Source organism: Panthera tigris, chromosome C2 (genome assembly GCF_018350195.1).
Source record: "Panthera tigris isolate Pti1 chromosome C2, P.tigris_Pti1_mat1.1, whole genome shotgun sequence".
Lineage (NCBI taxonomy): Eukaryota > Metazoa > Chordata > Mammalia > Carnivora > Felidae > Panthera > Panthera tigris.
Window position 1 is genome coordinate 67,595,303 of NC_056668.1, and position 20,006 is coordinate 67,615,308.

The 20,006-nt window shown below is 42.0% G+C and overlaps 1 protein-coding gene across 4 annotated transcripts in view; it reads left to right on the forward strand.

Moving 5' to 3' along the window:
• PARP14 (poly(ADP-ribose) polymerase family member 14) overlaps nucleotides 1-20,006 on the forward strand; it is a 42,464-nt gene that overhangs the window by 521 nt on the left and 21,937 nt on the right. For 2 of the 4 annotated variants that reach the window (XM_042998743.1, XM_007098307.3), the window contains exons 2-6: nucleotides 4,540-4,673; nucleotides 5,434-5,467; nucleotides 9,857-10,099; nucleotides 12,774-13,010; nucleotides 17,460-19,708. In XM_042998743.1, the coding sequence (XP_042854677.1) occupies nucleotides 4,540-4,673; nucleotides 5,434-5,467; nucleotides 9,857-10,099; nucleotides 12,774-13,010; nucleotides 17,460-19,708 (2,897 nt within the window). Of the gene's footprint in view, nucleotides 1-4,539; nucleotides 4,674-5,433; nucleotides 5,468-6,781; nucleotides 7,579-9,856; nucleotides 10,100-12,773; nucleotides 13,011-17,459; nucleotides 19,709-20,006 lie in introns of those variants that run through there. The other 2 variants (XM_042998742.1, XM_042998741.1) reach the window with 2 other exon arrangements.

A 20,006-nucleotide genomic window follows, 5' to 3' on the forward strand; every position in this document is an offset into this window, starting at 1 on the left:
TTGACAGGCTGCTTTATTCACCTCACTTTACAAGGTTACATAGTGTGTTAGTGGCAGAGTTGCAAATCCATTGCAGTTTTTTCCTTCCTATTAAAGCAGCTGTTCTAGAACTCCAGAGATTAATGGGAGCACAATTTTAAGGGAAGAGAAAGCTTCCGGGGAGAATCACATGTAAACTGATTCCTGAGAGCCAGTTCAATTCCTGATAGGAAGGCTATTGGGGAAGGCTCTTCAGATGGGAGCACGTGGGCTGCAGTGCAGGGGGCAGGAAAGCACAAGGCATCTTCAGGCAACGTGCAGGGCGCTCTCTGGGAGGTTTGGCTTGAGTAGCGAGTCTACTAATCCCTGTGTACAAGCAAGGTCTGCAGACTGGGTCCTAAAATAACACGTGGGGTCTGGGAAATTTCATAAGGTCATGAAGGGGACACCTGTATTTTAAAAATCTTAGGCCTTCTGTTATTAAACCTCCTTCTTATGAAACGGTGGGCAGGAAATTAAGGCCAAGAGAAAGTTGAGATGGTAGGGGCCTTGTAGGATACCATAAAGAGTAGGAACGCCCTCCACCCCCTTGGCAGGGGAGAGGCATGTCCAAATATACTTTCAGGAGATAAATTTGGTTGAAAATAAGTACTTTGACTTCTTTTGGGAGAGAGCTTGGAAATCTGAACTTTTAGGAGAGTCATGCAATATTCTAGGTGAGGACAAGTGAGTCCTTGAACAATGAAAATCAGCCTGGGGATGGAAGATACGTATTTGTGTGGTATTCTGGATTTGGTAACTGAGGTCAATGCTCTGAGAGAGAGGGAGGGAGAGAGAGAGTCTCTTTTCTTCAGTTATTTTTTTAGGTGAGGAGTCATAGGGATTTTCTCCCAGTGTTTCTGGGGTCACTTGGGGGCAAAAGTGCTGCCTAAAATCACATTGGGTGTAAATATAGAAAGTTACTGGAGGGAGAAGGTCGTGTGCTGCTGATCAGCACGCAGAATCTTTGTTGAGGGTGCGTTGGTACCTCTTCCCTTGGTTTCATGGTGGTCCTTGGCCTGGGGTAGGGATGACATTCTGAGTTGATCTGGGTTGGGAGTTTTGAGCTTTGTGGGTGGGAAGCTTCCTCCCCACAGGCAGCCGAGTGGTTGAGTCCGTCCTCCTCCGGTTTGTTGTCACCCTTAGGAAAGGGGGCAGATAAGCACCCACCAATCTGCTTGTTCAAAACACTACCGGGTCTTTACTGAGAGGCTTGTGACCTGTTGTTCCCAGAGCATTCGCTTTTTCCTTTGGACTCTCATAGGAAATGATGTGGACAACCCCTGCTTCCAGCTTCCTGTCGCTGGATTTGGACAAGTATTTGATCCAGAGGACAGGCAATGAGGCTTACATGTGAGAAATTGGAATGCTCTAGGCAGAGATCCAAAAAGGAAAGAATGAAACCCAAAGAGAAGAGGGGTCCACAACTAAGTGTGTAAAAGGCGAGGCAGGTAGGGGACAGGAGATCTGTTAGGCTCACAGCCCTTATGAAAACAAAGTACCAAGTTTTCCAAGGATTAATTTCACCAAAGAATGCTGAGAAGGCAACTGTGCAATGTAAGCTGTGTCCCCTGGGTTTCATTTTCCTCAAGGAGTTTTACCACTTTGATTACAACTGTCCACATCATATGAGCCTGGCCCTTAGGGACTCTTCTTCCTTCTCCTTTAGAATCCCGTTATCCTTGTGAGTAGTTCAAATTGGGGCCACAGACCTCTGCATCTGACTCACAGCAGGCTAAACAGACACAGTCCCAGCTCTCTCTTAGAGATTTAGGAAACCTGGGTTTGGGTCAGCGGGAATCTGCACATTTAAACAGCACCCCAGGTGCCCCTGGTGTGCTAAAGTTTGAGAAACCCTGTTGTTTGTTGACAACCCTGAATGAATGTGATTACAGAAAGTACAAATGGCATAAAAAAGAAAGTACAAATGGCATAAAAATATCAACAGTGCAAAATACGATTTTGTGTCGATAACATCATTCTCTTCCAGCCCTGAAAACAGAAATGGTTTCAGTGTCCCGGCCAGGCTTCTTTCCTCACATTGCCCAGCCCACTACCCCTACCTCCATCCTCAGGCTACAGTAGTGGCCCCTCTCAAACAGACAACTCAGACTTAGTACAACTCAAAACCTTTTATGGACAAAGACCCTGGGTGGGTTGGGGGGAGGGGGAGGGTTCCTATTCAGTTTCAGTTTCCTACCAGAGGAACCATTGCCTCTGTAACAGGTTATCAGAAATTTGCCAACAATGGTTGACCCACCCTAGTGGGTCCTTCGGGTGTTCTTTCTTTTGCAGGAATTCCCTCCACCCTCCACTCTAGGAACTGGCTTCAACAGGTATAGGCCCACAGTGTAGCACAACTTTATCCATATAATTCACATAATAAGAATGAACCCAACAGCACTTCTCTATAGAAATTAATGCATAGCAAACAGAAGTATTCAGAAGCTATATCTTACTTTTATTTGTTTGTTTGTTTATTTATTTTAAGTTTATTTATTTATTTTGAGAGAGAGAGAGAGAGTGTGTGTGTGTGTGTGTGTGTGTGTGTGTGTGCATGCGCTCACATGAGCAGGGGAAGGACAGAGAGAGAGGGAGAGAGAGGAGAGAATGAGAATCCCAAGCTGACAACGAGGAGCTGACCCTGATGTGAGGCTCAAACCCACAAACTGCAAGACCATGACTTGAGCCAAAATCAGAGCTGGATGCTTATCTAACTGAGCCACCCAGGCACCCTGCTGTATCTTACTTGTAAATAGTTCACTCAATTTCTGAAACATCAAGTATAAATTGACTAATACGATTTTAATCCATGTTTCAGATGTGTGCATTTATCATTCTTTCTGGTCATAATTTGGCTCCTGATTATTTTCAGTCTCTTTGGGGTAAGGAAACCCGTCTCCTTAAGTAAATTAAATGTAGGTGGTCTGAAGTTAGTGCAGAAGGGAGGTTGTCCACAGGGGGTAAGGGTGGCTGGACATCAGAGTTTCAGCTCTTTTTCCTCCCAGATTCACCTCTCCTTGTTGCAGATCACTTACTGATATTGCTCCTGCCTGCTCTCTTGAAATAATGGTGCCGTACATATTGTGCACAATCTGAGAACAGGCTTTGGCATTTAGATGCCTAGATAGGACTCTACCAAAGTCTAAGGAATAATAAAAGGAATGCATCACAGAAGCCCACGACTCTAGACAACTTGGCTTATAAAACTTGGCTTGTTCTAAGGCTTCAGGGGTCTTATCCAGTCCTCAGTCCTCAGTCCTCACTCTAGCTTAGGACAGCCCCTTAAGAGTCCGTGTGAAAATCTCTTCTGCCTGATAAAGAGCGAAATTAGAGTCTGGCATTCCTTCTCATGTTGTTAATGGGGCTTGTTTTCCAAGTTAGTATCCAGTTAAGGCCTCACTTCTCCTACCCCTTCATGGATACGTGAGGTGGGAAAGTTATTCAAGCTCCTCTTAATGACTCCCTATATCCTTGGCCTCTCAGACCATCCACATCAGAATACAACATGGTAGCCCAACATTCGTGTCAGAGCTACATCTGTGAGTAATAGGGCACTTTCAAAGGTTCCCCTTCACCCTGACCTCTTTGCGCCATCTAACTATTTTGACCACATCTCCTCTCCTCTAAAGTCACTCATTCCCTATTTTCTGTGGCCTTAGGTACAGATTTTCCTTTTCTCTCTCTGGCCATTCCTCATAATTATAACCTACATTTGCATAACTCTTGTGGGTGTTACAAAATTCATTCACAGGCACTGCTTTAAGGGAGGAAACAGACTCAAGAAGTTAAGATATTTTCTCAATGTCACTCATCTAGTTTTTGGCAGAGTTGGAATTTGAATCCAAGTCTTTGGACTCCTATGTTCATTGGTCAGTTTTTTCACTACAGCCCAGCTGCCTGGAATGCTAATTCTATTTTTTTTTTTTTAATCTCTCACCTCCCTTCTTTTCTACTCCTTTTATTACTGGATGTGAGGGTCTTATCACAGGTTAAAGAACTGAGTGAAACATCTTTTGCACTAGGCACTTGGCCATTCTGCTCATGGTCACTCAAGTCGCCTTCCTAAAACACAGCTGTCATCATGCCATGTCCCAGCACCCAATCTTCACTGGCTCACCATGAGGCATGCTTTGATTACTTTCCTTCACTTGTGGAATAAATATTGCTACCTTTCTGAGTGCCTACTGAACATCAGGTACTGAACTAAGTTCTTTATAATGTTTTTTAACACACAACACTTGTACAAGACAGTCTTCATTAATAACTTATTATAGACAAGAGACTGAGGCTGTGTAAGTAAGACTTATTAAAGAACATGCCCAATGTTTAAAAAAAAAAGTAGGTATAAAGATGGAATTGAAATCCATGTCTACTTGCTAAACTTTTCCTCTTTTTACCACACAAGGACTCACTTGGGAAAATGACCAAGCCATTGAATGATGATGATGAAACCCTCTGGAAATCATGGAGTAATTTTGTGAATAAAAATTTCTTGACAGTTTTTTTTTTTAACTTCAGTTCGGCAAAAAGTTCTGGAGAAAAAGAACCATGAGTTAATATGGCCAGGAAAAGGAACATTCAAGTTAACTGTCCAGTTGCCCACAGCCCCAGACAAGGTCCAGGATGCCTTTGAGGAGGAAATTCCAACAAAGGTAAGTCAAAACATGAGTAAAAGGGAAGTAGGATGTTCTGCCGAGGTGTGTGGGAAGGGAATCACAACATGGGGAATACGGTGGGATGAGAAGTATAAATCAAATTGGAGTAGAAAGCACCTTACAGATGTGGAGGGAGTGAGAGTGGTCATGAGGTAGTTATGGAATAATGAAGGAGGGGGCGCTTTTTGTTTGATTTTAGGCACTTTCGGAAAGTCAGAATTTTCAGATTGTAATAAGGGTGGTTTGAATGTATAAATTTTTGGGTTTGTTTGTCCTGGGTGCTTTTAACCTGGAACTTGCTCTGTTTGCTTTATCTTTACATCACTTTGAGGGGACAGTGATCCATACTGCATGTACTATTTCCTTGACTGTCAAATGGGATAGTCATAGTATCTACCTTGTTGGATTGTTGTGAGGATTAAAGAGACAACCTCTGTAAAGCATCTGGCCCGGTGCTGGTTAATAGCAAACACTCAATACATGTTAAATGGGGGGAAAGATTTAGGGCTTACTCCATACCCCAAACGCTTGGTGTTAATTGGAATTTCTGTTATTTGTGACTCATTTTACCAATGATTTTGGAGCTAAGTAGATATAACACTATGCACGAGGTGCATTCAACAGCATAATTGCTAGAGCTTTTTATTATTGTTTCTATTGACCCTACGCCTCCAGGCCAGTCCCCAGGGACAGTTTCTCAATGTAAGGAAATTATTAGTAATTTATTGATGCTACTCTATTGTCTATTGGATTTCAGGAACCGGAAGGCAAAGAACATGTCAAAGAACCAGGTAAGGTCAAAGAACTGAGACAGGTGGCCTTCGCCAGCAGTTTTGCTTTCATTACAGATGGCACCTGCAAGGGTCATCCTTCTCTTCTTGACTTCACAAAGCAGGGTGTGCTCAGCTTAGAGACGCCTCAGGCTGCCTTATCTACATATTCTCGGCCAGTTGTTCTCAGGGTGAGCATTGGGGAAACCCCCTGAGAGCTTAGGGCTCAGGTAGAAGCATGGAAACAGCTCTCTCTGTGGGGACTGGGAGACACCTTGCAATTGAAGGGAAGCAAAGAGGTGCCTGGGAGATGGTGATAAGCCAACCTTTAGAGCCCATCAAGAAGCAAAGACATGATGTGTCAGTGGGTGCTGTATGTGGCTAAGTCTGTTTCTGAGCACTGAATGTGGAGGGTGCTGTCCTCTGGAGCCACAACAGGAGGGTGGACAAAGGCTTCTAAGTGCTGGGTGCAGGATGTGAGTGCAGCACCCCCCAGGCCAGCAGCAGCTCTTTTCATCCCATCTGCTGTAGGAAACGGCCTGCAACCTAGTAGCTGTTGTGGATCCTGCTGTTTCACTTGTGTCCGGATGTTGGCCTGTAGTACCACCTGCCAGTTACTAAAGAAGCAATTAGTTTTCCTGGCTAAGCATGCTGTTATAAAGGGGAGGGATGAGGACCTATGCTGAATGGCTGAGTAAGAGAGATAAAATGATGTATATACCCAAATCTTAGGCAAAAGGAATCCCAAAAAATGTATAAATTATTGTCCTCTAAAATTGAAATTGTCTTGAGAACATGTTTAGAGGTTTGCAACCTTCTCTTTTGAAAATAGCACTAAGCTGAGGGCTGCCTTTACTTGGCAAACCGACTGGATAGGGATGTATAGATTGTTTTCATCTAACATGCTATTAAACTATAGAATCTAGGATGCATGGTTTTCTTAGAAGCTCATGATTCTTATAAGATAGGAATTTTTTTTGTCTGTTTGGAGTAATTCCTGCTTTCTATTCTTCAGATATGGAACTGGCTTATACAACTCCCGGTGTTCATTGTGACCCCCTAAATCCTTATCTATTCTTGGAAAATGCCTTATGTGTTGTACCCTCAAACTCAATTTTAGACCAGGAAGTGGTTTTATACTGGTACATTTATATCTGTACCACTTCCTGGGTCTAGAATTAATCGAGTCTGTGTTTCTTACGGTTTCATAGATTTTACCCTCACTGTGTCTTAACTGATTTGTCAGCACTATTTCAGATTCACTTATAACCCCAAGTATAAGTGAATAAGTATAAGGAAGAGCCATCCAGCCCCACCCACCAGTGGAATTTTCATCATACTGGAGATTTTAGATTCATTGGCTAGCCTGTTTTTACATGACCCAGACTCTAATGATAGTCACCAGCCAGGAAGTTGGGCAGTCTTTGACAAAATACTTAATGGTCCCCTTTAAGAGACATAAGAGGAGGTCCTTTGTTGAATGGTTACTCCACACTGAATCCTAACAGTGAGCCTAAGGCTAGGACTCTTGAAATTAATTGGGATGGTATAGATAGTTTTCAGAACGAGCAAAATCAGGGTGGAAGGTGGTTCCCTAATAGGTCCCGTATTTCAGGAACGATAAGAACGGAGAATGCTGCCCTGAGAGTGCATGGGGCATGCACGAAATCCTGAAGTTGGAGATGGACAAGCAGTTGACAGAGTAAGGATAGGTCAATCAAGCCACACACCAACATCAGGGGATGTGAGCCCTGAGCTAATGTTCGATTCCCGGCGAAGCAGAGTTGGGCTGGGTCTGAAAGGTGGAAACCAGCAGTTGGAAGAACCTGTAGAAGAGAGACACGCAAGAGCAGAGAAACACTGGCCCTTGTGGTCAGCAAACTCTGGCTTTTTCAAATCTATATTTCCAGCCTGGACTCTTCTAAATTCCAGACCTTGTGTCTGATCTTCCTGTTGGAAAATATGTGAGAGCCACCATGTCTGAAGCTACCTGTGTCATCTTCCTCCTCCTACCCTTTCCGGCTACCTTATTTCTCTTGAAGTACACAACCAGTCTGCCCGTCACCTACTAGAAACTTCAGTCGTCTCTCCTCTTTAAGCCTTCACAGACATCGGTCACAGAGACGATCAATGTAAGTTTTCCTCATCTGTCCCTCCCTTATGCCAGACTCCCATTATTACCTCACAAATCCAGTATGGCAGGAGTGCCCTGTATCTGGGGTCTCTCTGATGTCCTTCCCCTGAAATCTGACCAGCCCTTTGTACTATTGCTGAATATCCTGTCACCCTTATCACAGAAACCTTCCACAACTCACTCTTACTACCAACTGCAAGATAAAGTCCACACCACATTCTGGACAAAGATGATTTTTTTTGGCCTCACTTTTGTCTGCACACAAGTGCTCCTTGAGCTTCATCAGTCAGATCACCTTTTCCTAAGTAGTTTGGGGCAGTCACAGCACCCTGCCTGTACTTCTATTGCTCACGACCCCTTCCATCCCACTTCTCTCTACCTACACTCTAGAGAGCTTTCAAGATCCACTCAGCCTCCCCTTTTCTCTGAAGGCTTTCCAAGGCAGCCCAGTCCCATTCTTTCTCTCTCGGACTCCTGGATGGATTGTTGATGCTCTTTATTTGGCAGTTAACCAAGCCTCAAGCCTCTCTTGTGATGGAGCTTCTAATAGTCATAGAAGCTTATGTCGCTGGAAAGGCTCTAACCATTCGGTTAATCCAATACTCTTCATTTTGTAAAGAGACATGCCTGAGGTCACATGGCTAAAGAGTGGCTGAGTCAGGGCTTGAACTCAGGCAACCTCATCCCCAGCTCAGCAGTCCTCCTGCTTCATGACATCTGTCTCATTGAAAGATAATTTAGGTTATTATTGAATCCTCAAGCCAATTTTTATTTGGCATGAATGTGTATATGTGTGTGTGGTGTTACATCTAGCATGTAACAGGAGTATGTGTGAGGGTGATCCGACTGGGGTAACAAATCATAGGTCGATATAGTTGGCAGCTGGGGAGTGGGGGAGTCTAGACTGCTTCACAGTCATTCAGGAATCCCAGATTCCTTCCATCTTTTGACAATATTACTATTGATATGTGGCCTCCAAAGTCACTGCAAGGGAGAATGGAGAGTCACATAAAGGAGATTTGTACTTGCCAGGCTTGGAAGTACACTTCACACTTCCACACATATCCCATTAGCCACATGAGCTTGGCTGTGGGAAGTCTGGGAAATGTTGCTCAGAGAGAAAACAAAATGGATTTGGTGAGCACAGAGCATTTTACTCTGTCATAATAAACCTTTACAAATGTCGGTTCCCTTTGTCATTTTTCTTGTATGCCTCCATGAGAAAAATCTGTAAGTTCCTTATCTCATGTTTTGTGTATGCATCCCTCTGTACACCTCTAGTGCCTTGAATATAATAAGGGCCCCAACTGAATAGTCACTCACAGAACGTCTAAAGATCTTATACACATCATGCTGCAGTGAGTGAGTGAGGTCTGAGTGAGACTGACCTGATACAGAGATGGAACTCACTTAGGGCCAACAGCGGAGAGGAATAAGCTGGCTGGGGTGATTGCTGTTCAGTGAGCTTGACATATACATACAGCTCTCTAGGCAATTTTACTTTCTATGTGTCTTCCTTGGTCATTCAGCAAGTATCCTTTTTTTCTCTTCGGTGATGAAAACTTAATACTTTTCAGAGCATAACGTGTTACATGGGCATCGTAAGATATTCTCGCTTTCCTCCAGTGGCCCAAGCAGTAAATCTCCAATTCAGCAAATGCTATTGAACCTCAAGAATATACTATGTGCCAGCAATACAGGATGAATAAATATATCCCTTGCTTTTGAGAAGCTGACTTCAATAACTATAATAAGGTGCTTGATAGAAGCATGTGTCAAATACTACAAAAGGCAGGTTCCTCAGAGAGACAAGGCAGGAAAGGATATAATAAAATCAAACTTAATAATAACAATAGACTGTTAAGTGCTCCATTTTATTTATTTAAAAAAATTTTAATGTTTACTTATTTTTGAGAGAGAGACAGAGAGAGAGAGAGAGAGAGAGAGAGTGAGTGGGGGAGGGGCAGAGAGGGAGACACAGAATCTGAAGCAGGCTCCAGGCTCCGAGCTGTCAGCACAGAGCCAGATGCGGGGCTCAAACTCATGAACTGTGAGATCATGACCTGAGCCGAAGTTGTACACTCAACCAACTGAGCCACCCAGGTACCCTGCTCCATTTTACTTTTAATTACATTAAGCAAAAAGCTTTCTAAAATCTGTTTGAGTTAGCCAAGAGAATGAGAAGGAAAGAGGACAGTGTCTTAAGATAATTTACTTTGCTAAGATCATGGTAGATTAATATAACATCTTGTATCTTTTTGTCCTTCTAAAATCAGATGTGTCAGAAGAATTGGATACAAAACTTTCTCTCAACAGAAGATCAGAAAAAGTGGAAGATACCTCAGAAGAATGTGAAAATATTTCCTCTTTGGTTGCATTTGAAAATCTCAAGGCAAATGTAACTGATATAATGTTAACCTTGCTAGTGGAGAACATAAGTGGCCTGTCCAATGCTGATTTTCAAGTGGAAGTAATACGAGATTTTGATGTTGCTGTAGTTACCTTTCAAAAATGTATAGGTAAGATCAAGTGATGCTGTATTTACCTATCTTTCTTTGCACCACACTTTGGGATTTGAGACATCCAGCTAATGTCTTTGAAAGTTGGACTCTTTCCAGTAGCTAGTAGGAGAGGACTCCAAGTTAATATCGATGCTTTTTTATTTTGAAAGAGAAGCAACTTTGTTTTAAAACTAAATTCTGATATATACAGTAAATCAGACTTTAGTGTATGAGTGGTGTGTGTGTGTGTGTGTGTGTGTGAAAGAGAGAGAGAGAGGGACAGAGACAGAGACAACACACCCAAATAGAAATCTAAAGTCTAAGGTTATTAAAGTGATTCCACCTGGGTGGCTCCGTCAGTTAAACGTCCGACTCTTGATTTCAGCTCAGGTCATGATCTCCTGGTTTGTGAGATCCAGCCCCACATCGGGCTGACAGCACAGAGCTTGTTTGGGATTCTCTCTCTTCTTCTCCCTCTCCCTCTGCCCTTCCCCCACTCATGCTCTCTCTCTTGAAATAAATAAACATTAAAAGAAAAAAATTAAAGTGATTCCAGGCAGAGGAGTCAGCATTTTCACATGTGTTATCTTATTGGGATAAGTAAATATTGATACGTGTTACCAAACTGGACTTATTGGAAGGTAATAATAATAGCAGGCAGTCATATAGTGATACTATAAGTCAGGTACTATGGTAAGCTCAGTACATGTATTTATTTCTTTTCAACAACCTTTTTTTTTGTTTGTTTATTTACTTTGAGAGAGGGGTCTAGGGGCAGAGAAAGGAAGAGAGAGAGAATCTCAGGCAGGCTTCACACTGTCAGTGTGGAGCCCGATGTGGGGCTCGAGCTCACAAACCAGGAGGTCATGACCTGAGCCAAAATCAAGAATCGGATGCTTAACCAACTGAGCTCCTCAACAACCTTTTGAGATCATTATTATTATTCCTCATTTTACAGTTGAAGAGACAGAGGTGCCAGGATGCTAATAAATTCTTGGATTTGAACCCAGGCAGCCCTGTTCATTTATCTCCTTTACAATATATTTCCTTAGTACTTTCATGGTCATCACGTAGGCGGGAGGGTAAGTGGATGGGATGCAGGAAATGAATGCTTTTCAAGGTCTGTGGGAGGAGTCGTCTTCAGAAGGACAAGAAAATTTCCCAATTCCAAGCCTTCGCTATTCCGTGGCCATGGTAGTAGAATGGTTAAATAAGAGCACAGGTCACAAAGTCAGAACTCTAGCTCCAACATTTGACCACTTATCTGAGGTTGTCTGAGTTACTACCCTCTGTGCTTTACTTTTCTTATCTGTAAAATGGAGAAAGTAGTAGCTACCTGATATGATTTCTAAGAGGATTAAATGAGATAATGTTTGCAAAGCTCTTAATATAGTATCTAAGACATGATAAGGATTCAAGAAAGAGCTATTCTTATATCAAATTTATAATTATTTCTTATAAAGGTAAAACTAAATGGCCCTGCTTTTGTTCATTAATCAAAACTCTTAAATATCTACTATGTGCCAGGCTAGGTGCTATGGGTACAGAGATGAATAATTCTTGGTTCCTGCTCTTGAGGACCTCAAATGGAGTTGGAGACCCATATGTAAATGAAAAATGGCAGATGCAAGAGGTGAAGCCATGAGCAGCAGGCTGTGGGGAATGGGAGGAAGGGGAACCCAAACAAGGTGGCTTGGTTTTGCCTTGCTTGCCTATGAAGTTTATACTCCAGTGATCCCAGTCTGCCGGGTCCCTGGTACACTGTTGTTTCCTGCCACTGCTCTTCTCTCTGTCTGAAATGTTTCCTCCCCTTATCTGTCTGCTAATCTCTTCTTTATTTTTCAGAATTCAGATCCGCATCCACTTTCTCTGGGGATCCTTGCGGGATTCCCTGTATTTGTCTTCCTGCCTCATCTGATCCTACAATAGGTCCTTTGTTTGCTTTCAAGATTCCTTCCCTCCTAGGTGGTGAACTTTCAAGGACTTGTTACACTCATTTCTTTATCCCCAGATCCTAGCAGAGTACCTGTCACATTGTGGGTCCACCATCAATATCTATGAATTTCAAAGAGATAATCAGGCTGAGTCCTGAAGGAGGAATAGGACAAGGATATTTTTTTTTTAAATCAGAGAAGGGCATTTCAGGCATAGGAAATTGTATATATGGAGGCAAAAGGGAATGAGGATTTCAAAATAATGACTAGGTTTTTTGGCAGTATGGAAAATAAAACGAATGGCAGAGAATAACCAGAGGTGATGTTTGGAAATTAGTTTAGACTCAAATAGCCAAACAAGGGCATTTTTAGCCTAGCTGAGGAGTGTGAACTGATGCTTGCTGCCTACAGGTAATGGGGAGCCATTGTAGGACTTGAGAAAGAAGTGAAATGAGACAATTTGTATTGTAGACAGAGCTCTCCGGTAGGGGTAAGATGTCAAGTGGGCTGGGGGAGGGCTGTGACTGGAAGCAGGGACACAGCTCAGTGGCAGTAATCCAGGTAAAACATTCATATGTGTATCGCTGTTCAGAGACCAGGAGTTTTAAGCGTGTAAATCCTCATATAAAAATAAAATATTGCCTCTAAAAATTGAGTGTTTATCTATCTCCTTTATCTCAACTAATATTCAGACAGTTTCTTCTGTATAATATAAAGATATAATCATAATTTTCTGATTGATTAATTTTGATTTGTAGATGCTGTGAAATTTGTTGATGATTGTGCCAGGCACCATTCAGTGAAACAACTTCAACTTTCTCCACGACTTCTGGAAGTGACAAAAACAATCAGGGTTGAAAACCTGCCACCTGGGGCTGATGACTATAATTTGAAATGTTTATTTGAAAATCCTCTATATGGAGGAGGAAGAATTGCCAGGATTCAGTGTTTGCCTGAAGAGAGTTCAGCTCTGATTGAGTTTTTTGACAAAAAAGGTAATATCTATGAGCTTGACATTATAAACCTACCTGACATAATCTCAACTGTTTTAGCGGATCTTAATAGTTATCAGTTGAGTTCTGATGCATGTTATTTTTTATTCATAAATTTCATTGGAAATCCAATTAGTAATCCCATTCATCTGGGATATCACAGTTAATGGGCCCAGTGATTTAAACATTAGAGAAGCAATGCTGAAGACATAAGGAGATTCTCTCATGAGTCTCTACCTATAATGGAAAATACATAATTCTTAGAATCTTTGAAATACTGTATTAAAGAAGAGGTGATCTGTGTTTTAGCTGTATACTTGGTAGAAATTTTCAAGTTAATTTCCACAAGATTAGGTAAAGAAATGCTCAGAAACACATACAGTTCCTATAAAGTATCACTACTTCCCCTTTCACCTGTCAGTATCATCATTCAGAAATTAATAGGGGTGGTTAGTGGCATCCATTGGATGCCTGCTGGATAGTTCTTTGCAGCAACCCTGTGAAAACCATGTCCAGCTGAATCTCAGGGAAACACTTCTGAGGGTTTTGTGGATATTAGATTGCCAGTTCTCCGAGGCATGTGCAAAGTCAGCGCAGAGATTCCACTTGATGTTCGGAGGTGAAGGCTGAGGAGTAGGAATTAGGGGGTCAGACATTTTAGGGAAAGAAGGAAGAGTGAGTTTGGGATTACCAGGGGGAGCATGAGACAGGATCACGTGGTATTCCACCCACTGAAGATAAACTGCTTCATGAGCATAGGGGAAGGAAGCTCCCTTGGGCTTTGATGAGTTAGGGAAACGGGTGAAGGTATGGTTTAGATTAAAATGGAATGAAATTCCTAGTATTCCTTGGACAAGGGGACAAAAGAGGAGCTTCTGTCACAATTTCTTTAAATCTCCCTGAGCCTGGGTTTGGGATTAACAGCTGTCTACTCTAGAAGTTAACTTCCCAGTTTATGGTGGGACTTCCAACCTCTTGAAGGCTTGGGCAGTTGACTGTGTCCTCAGAATGTCTACATTACATTCTGTATGGCTAATAACAGGAACTGCTTAATCTGGGTTACTTTATGCAGAGCTGCATCTGTGAACAGCAGGGTACTCTCAGAGGTTCCCCTTCACCCTGACCTCTTGATGCTGTCTGACTGTGTTGACCATGCCTTTTGCTCTAAACCCACAAACTCTGTGTTCTCTGTGGTCTGAGATATACTGATCTTCCCTTTCTTTCTCTGGCTGCTCCTTCTCATGATGATGACTTACATTTGCATAACCCTGCAAGGTGCTACAAAATACATTCACAGGCACTGCTTTATGGGCATTGCTATTACTGTAATTCCTATTTTACAAATGAGAAACTGCAGCAGAGAAACGTCAAATAACTTGACCAAGGTTACACAGCTAGTACATGATAGAGCCAGGATTTGAACATGGCTAGACTGGACCCTAATCTATGCTCTTAAATTCTCCACTCTTTCCTAATCTCCCGCTCACCTATACCATTAATTTTTCTTATGGGCCATCTCACCACTTACAACAGGTTATTAGTAATGAGGCAAACTGTAGCTAAAGCTGGATTAAAAGGATAATTTATTTAGCAGTCTACACTTTATGCAGATTATTTAAGAGGAATAAGTAAGGCACTTACTCTAAAATTATTTTGTTCAATTTTACAAAGCCTGATTCACAAAATCTTAAGGAAAGGAACTCTTTTTTTTTTAAGGAGAGGGGAACTGTTCCAGACTTTTAAAAAAATGTTTATTTATTTGTTTTGAGAGAGAGAGTGAGCAGGGAGGGGCAGAGACCAAGAATTCCAAGCAGGCTCTGCATTGCCAGCACAAAGCCCAACTCATGAACCATGAGATCATGGCCTGAGTCAAAACCAAGAGTTGGATGCCTAACCAACCAAGCCATCCAGGCACCCCTTAAGAGAAGGAACTCTTATTGAATACCTGTTATAGGTGAGATCTTTTGTTGTATTTTCTATCACAGTATTTCACTGAATCCTAGTAATAACTTACATATAGTTACTTTTTCTTGCACAGAGAAGGAAACAGGGTGGAGAATTTAAGCCACAATAAGGAGTCATCTGTGATGATTCTTGGGTCAGACAGATCCTGGATTTGATGCTTATTAGCTTTGTGATCTTGGGCAAATTACTTTATTACTTCATTATTTTAAATATATTTTTTATTGAAATATAGTTGACACACAATGTTACATTAGGTTTAGATGTTCAACATAGGGATTCAACAACTCTATACCTTATCCTCTGCTCACTGTATGGTGTAGCTACTGTCACCATACAGGGCTATTGCAATATCACTGACTGTATTCCCTATGCTATACCTTTCATCCCTGTGACTTACTGATTCTGTAGCTGGAATGTATCTCCCACTCCCCTTTATCCATTTTGCCCATCCTCCAACCCACTTCCCCTTGGCAATCATCAGTTTTTTGTTCTCTGTATTTATGGGTCTGCTTGTTTGTTCATTTGTTTTGTTTTTCAAGTATTTTATTTATTTTTGGGAGAGTACAAGCAAGGGAGGGGCAGAAAGAGGGGGACAGAAGAGAGCCTGATGTGGGGCTCCAACTCACAAACCATGAGATCATGACATGAGCCACCTAGGTGCTCCCATTTGTTTTGTTTTTTAGACTCCACATAAAAGTGAAATCATATGGTATTTGTCTTTCTCTGACTTATTTCACTTAGCACAATACCTTCTAGGTCCGTCCGTGTTGTCACAAATGGCAAGAGCTCATTGTTTTTTACGGCTAATTAATATTCCATCGTGTGTGTGTGTGTGTGTGTGTGTGTATAATCACATCTTCTTAATCCATTCATCTGTCAGTGGCCACTTAGGTTGTTTCCATATCTTGGCTATTGTAAATAATGCTGCCATAAACATAGTGGTACATGTATCTTTTTAATTAGTAGGGTTTTTTTTTTGTTTGGTTTCAGTAAATACCCATTAGTAGAATTACTGGACTGTCTGGTCTTTCTATGTTTTATGTTTTGAGGAATCTCAATACTGTTTTCCACATTGGCTTCACCAATTTACATTCCTACCAACAGTACATGAAGGTTCCTTTTTCTCCACATCCTTGCCAATGCTTGTTATTTCTTGTCTTTTTGATCACGTTAGTGATCCTGCCCAGGCTTGGATCCTGCACAAAGCCATGTTGGGAAGTTCATATTATGTGTAATGACCTCTGAAGGCCACATCCTTTTCATGATGTCTGGCTCCAGGCCTAAGAGACAATCATGCACAAGGGGAAATTATTTTTAACACCTTTATACAAGGATGCTATTTTAATTCAACTTGTTACTGGAGTTCATTCTAATTCCCTTCCTTCTTAGACCTCTTGTGCCCATCTAATAACTAACACAAAATGAAGAGGGGCTTTGGGAAGAAGAGTACCCGCCCATACACACACACACACACACACACACACACACACACACACACACACACATCCCACCCTAGGAACTTTCCCAGTAGAAGTGGCAGGAGAGGGGGTCATAGCAGGGACAAGGGGAGGTTCAGAACCTACTGAATCAGAATCCTTGGGGTTGGGCTTTCTAATGACTAGGAGGTGATCCTCTTTGGAACCCCTGGTAAAGGAGTAGGAGCATTGGCTTGAGAGTTAGACACTGGCTCAAATCTTAGATAATACTAATATTAGATGACCCTATTTGAGTTCTCTAACCTTTCCTAGCATCAGTTTTATCATTTGTAAATAGGGATGATAATAATAGTGTCTCTATCTCAAAGGGTTATTGTGAGGATTAAATAAATAAATATATGTAAAGCATTTAAAATGGTGTCTGACACATGGTAAGCTATGGTAATTATTATTATGCTCCCCCTCTTAGAGGTATTAATGGAATCTAAATCATCTATGAAGCCTAAAATTGTGAGACTGTATAAGAAGCAGCAAATAGCATGATTCTTACGTGAGCTTTGCTTTCAGCACCAGAACATTCTTTACACTGGGACCAAACATTGCCCCCATACTTGTGAACAAATTCTTATCTATTTGTTAATCTGGTGGTGATATATCAGTGTTACCAGAAAACAGAAAATAGAGGGGTGCCTGGCTGGCTCAATCAGTGGGGCACGCGACTCTTGATCTCAGGGCTATAAGTTTGAGACCTATGATGGGTGTAGAGATTACTTAAAAATAAAATAAAATAAAAAGAAGATAGAATTTGCTTAGCAGAATTTCACCATAGGGTGATCTTGGTTGGAAAGTATTCCATTAAACAAGGGATACCTATGCAGTATTGATACAAATCTATTTATATTTGAGCATAATAACATGCTTTTTAATAGCATGTTATAACATCAAAGTTCTACAAACACGAGGCTTTTTTTTCTCTAATAGAAAAGATTTTTTTTTTTTCACTTGAAATACATTACTCTGGGATTACTTTATTTGTTTCTTTCCTTTTAAGTGTTACACACCATCACGACCAAGAAACTTGACCTCAGTAATATGCCGCTCTCTGTGTTTCCGTACTATGCCTCTTTGGGCACGGCCTTGTATGGAAAGGAAAAACCTCTGATTAAGCTTCCAGCACCATTCAGAGAATCGTTAGATCTTCCCTTATGGAGATTCTTGAAGAAAAAGCACCATCTGATGGATGAGATAAATGAAGAAGTGAGGCGTTGTCACTCTGAACTAATGTGGTCCGAACTCAGTGGTGAAGTTACCATCAGACCTGCAACCACATTATTCAGTCTAGGTAGACTAAGGATCAGGACTTGGCGGAAAGATGTTTCCACAGCATTCTCTAGCATCAGGTCTAAATATAAAGTCACCCCATTGAAAGTGGATCCCATAGTGTGGGACACCATAAAAAATAGTTTAGAAGACGACAGGATTTTGACTGAATTTGATACACTTATGGGGGTTGTAACCTTAGTGGGGAAATCAGAGGATGTACAGAATATTGAGCCACAAATCAAGGAATTAATAGAAAGTACAATTCAAAAAATTAAAAAAGAAGAGCAAAGTGTAAAGGAAAAAGTGGCCATTGCTCCAGGAAGGTATTCTCTTTTGTGTCACAGTGGCATCCTGGAGCGTCTCCGCACTGAGTGCCCAGAGATGGAGATGTCTTATGATGAAGCTTCTCAACACATGAGCTTCAAAGGACTCCGCACAGATGTGTATAAAGCAAAGTGTGAAATACAGAAAAAGATGTACACCATGGCTCAAAAAAACATCCAGCTTCCCCCCGAGATTTTTCAATTTTTGCAAAAAGTAGACTGTACAGAATTCTCTAAGTCTCTTTTTATAGCACAGAAAATTCTTGCTGTTTATGAGCTAGAGGGTACAGCTGTTCTTCTAACCAGCTATTTCTCTGAAGTCCTATTAGATGCTGAAAAGCAAATGGTCAGTGCCTTAAGTTCTAAGCGCATAGACATTGAGGACACGGACATTCTTAATGACAAGAAATGGAAAGGGCTCACTCGCAGATTGCATAAGAAACATAATTCCTCGTCAAAGACTGTAATAATCGATGAGTTAACTTCAGGAACCAAAGCTGAGGTTATCATTGCAGGCTGTGTGAGAGAAGTGAATGAAACCTATAGCTTGCTTTTTGACTTTGTGGAAGAACACACGAAAATAGAGAGATTGGTTGAAATAGAGCCTTCCATAATCATTGATTATTTGAAGACAGAAAAAAAGCCATTCTGGCAAAAGATAAAGAAGACAAATGTTCAAGTAATTTTCAATGCTGAGAATAAAAAAAAAGGCATTTTACTAATTGGCCCAAAGGCTAAAGTCCTGGACGGCATGCACATCATCAAGCAAGCCTGGGAATCCATCTGTGTTGAAAGCATCCATATTGATAAGCCAGGAGTCAGCCAGTTCTTCCAGGAGAAAGCACAGTATTATAAAAGTGAAGTCAAACGGTTATTTGGATGTTTCATTGAACTACAGGAGAACGGAGGGAAGAAGGAGGGAGGTGGCACTGACGGACAGAAGTGCTCTTCTCGGGCAGAGCTGGCCCCTGGAGTCTCTCTGATTGTGCAACAGGGCGACTTGACACAGTTTCCTGTGGAAGTGGTGGTGAGCACTGCAAATGAGGACCTGAAGCTCTCTGGCGGCCTAGCGGCTGCTCTTTCTAAAGCAGCTGGCCCTGAGCTCCAAGCAGACTGTGACCAGATAGCGAAGAAGATGGGCAAGATCCCCCCTGGCCGTGCCGTCATCTCCAAAGCAGGAAAGCTCCCATACCGGCATGTGATTCATGCCGTGGGGCCCAAGTGGAAGGGAGATGAGGCCCTGAAGTGTGTGCTCCAGTTAAAGAAAGCTATAGAAGAAAGTCTCCATTTGGCTGCAAAATACAAGTACCGATCCATAGCCATCCCTGCTATCAGCTCTGGAGTCTTTGGCTTTCCCTTAGCCCGGTGTGTGAAGACTATTGTTTTGGCTATCAAGAAAAACTTCCAGCTTAACCAGGATGGAAATACCTTGAAAGAGATTTACCTTGTGGATACAGCAGAGAAGGCTGTGGAGGCCTTTGCAGAGACAGTGAAAACTGTATTTGAAGACTCCCTGTCTGTTGCCGCTTCGCTGCCCAGTTTACCCGCAGCAGTCCAGCCCAGCTTGGTAACAGTTCATGGAAACGGACAAATGTCATTGTCCCAGGGAAATCTGAGGCTCCTGCTGGTGAAAGGGGATGTGCAGAGTGCTACGGTGAGTGTCCCTACCTACAGAACACCCACCAAGGTGCTGTGACTCCAGTTAGCCTGTTGCCAAAGGAAGATTAGGATCGAGGGAAAGAATCCCATGCCTGCCCTCCCGGCCTCAAAACCGGTTTCCTCAGAAAACTGGGCTGCTTCATTGAGGCATTTACTAACAGCGATTGGCCAGTTAACCATGGGGACTACAAGTGTATTCAGATCGCTAGGTCTCCGGTAAATGTGAAAACCCACAGGAAGATCTTACGTTTACACTTATCCTCACCACTTACACATTTATACTTTTTCAGTGC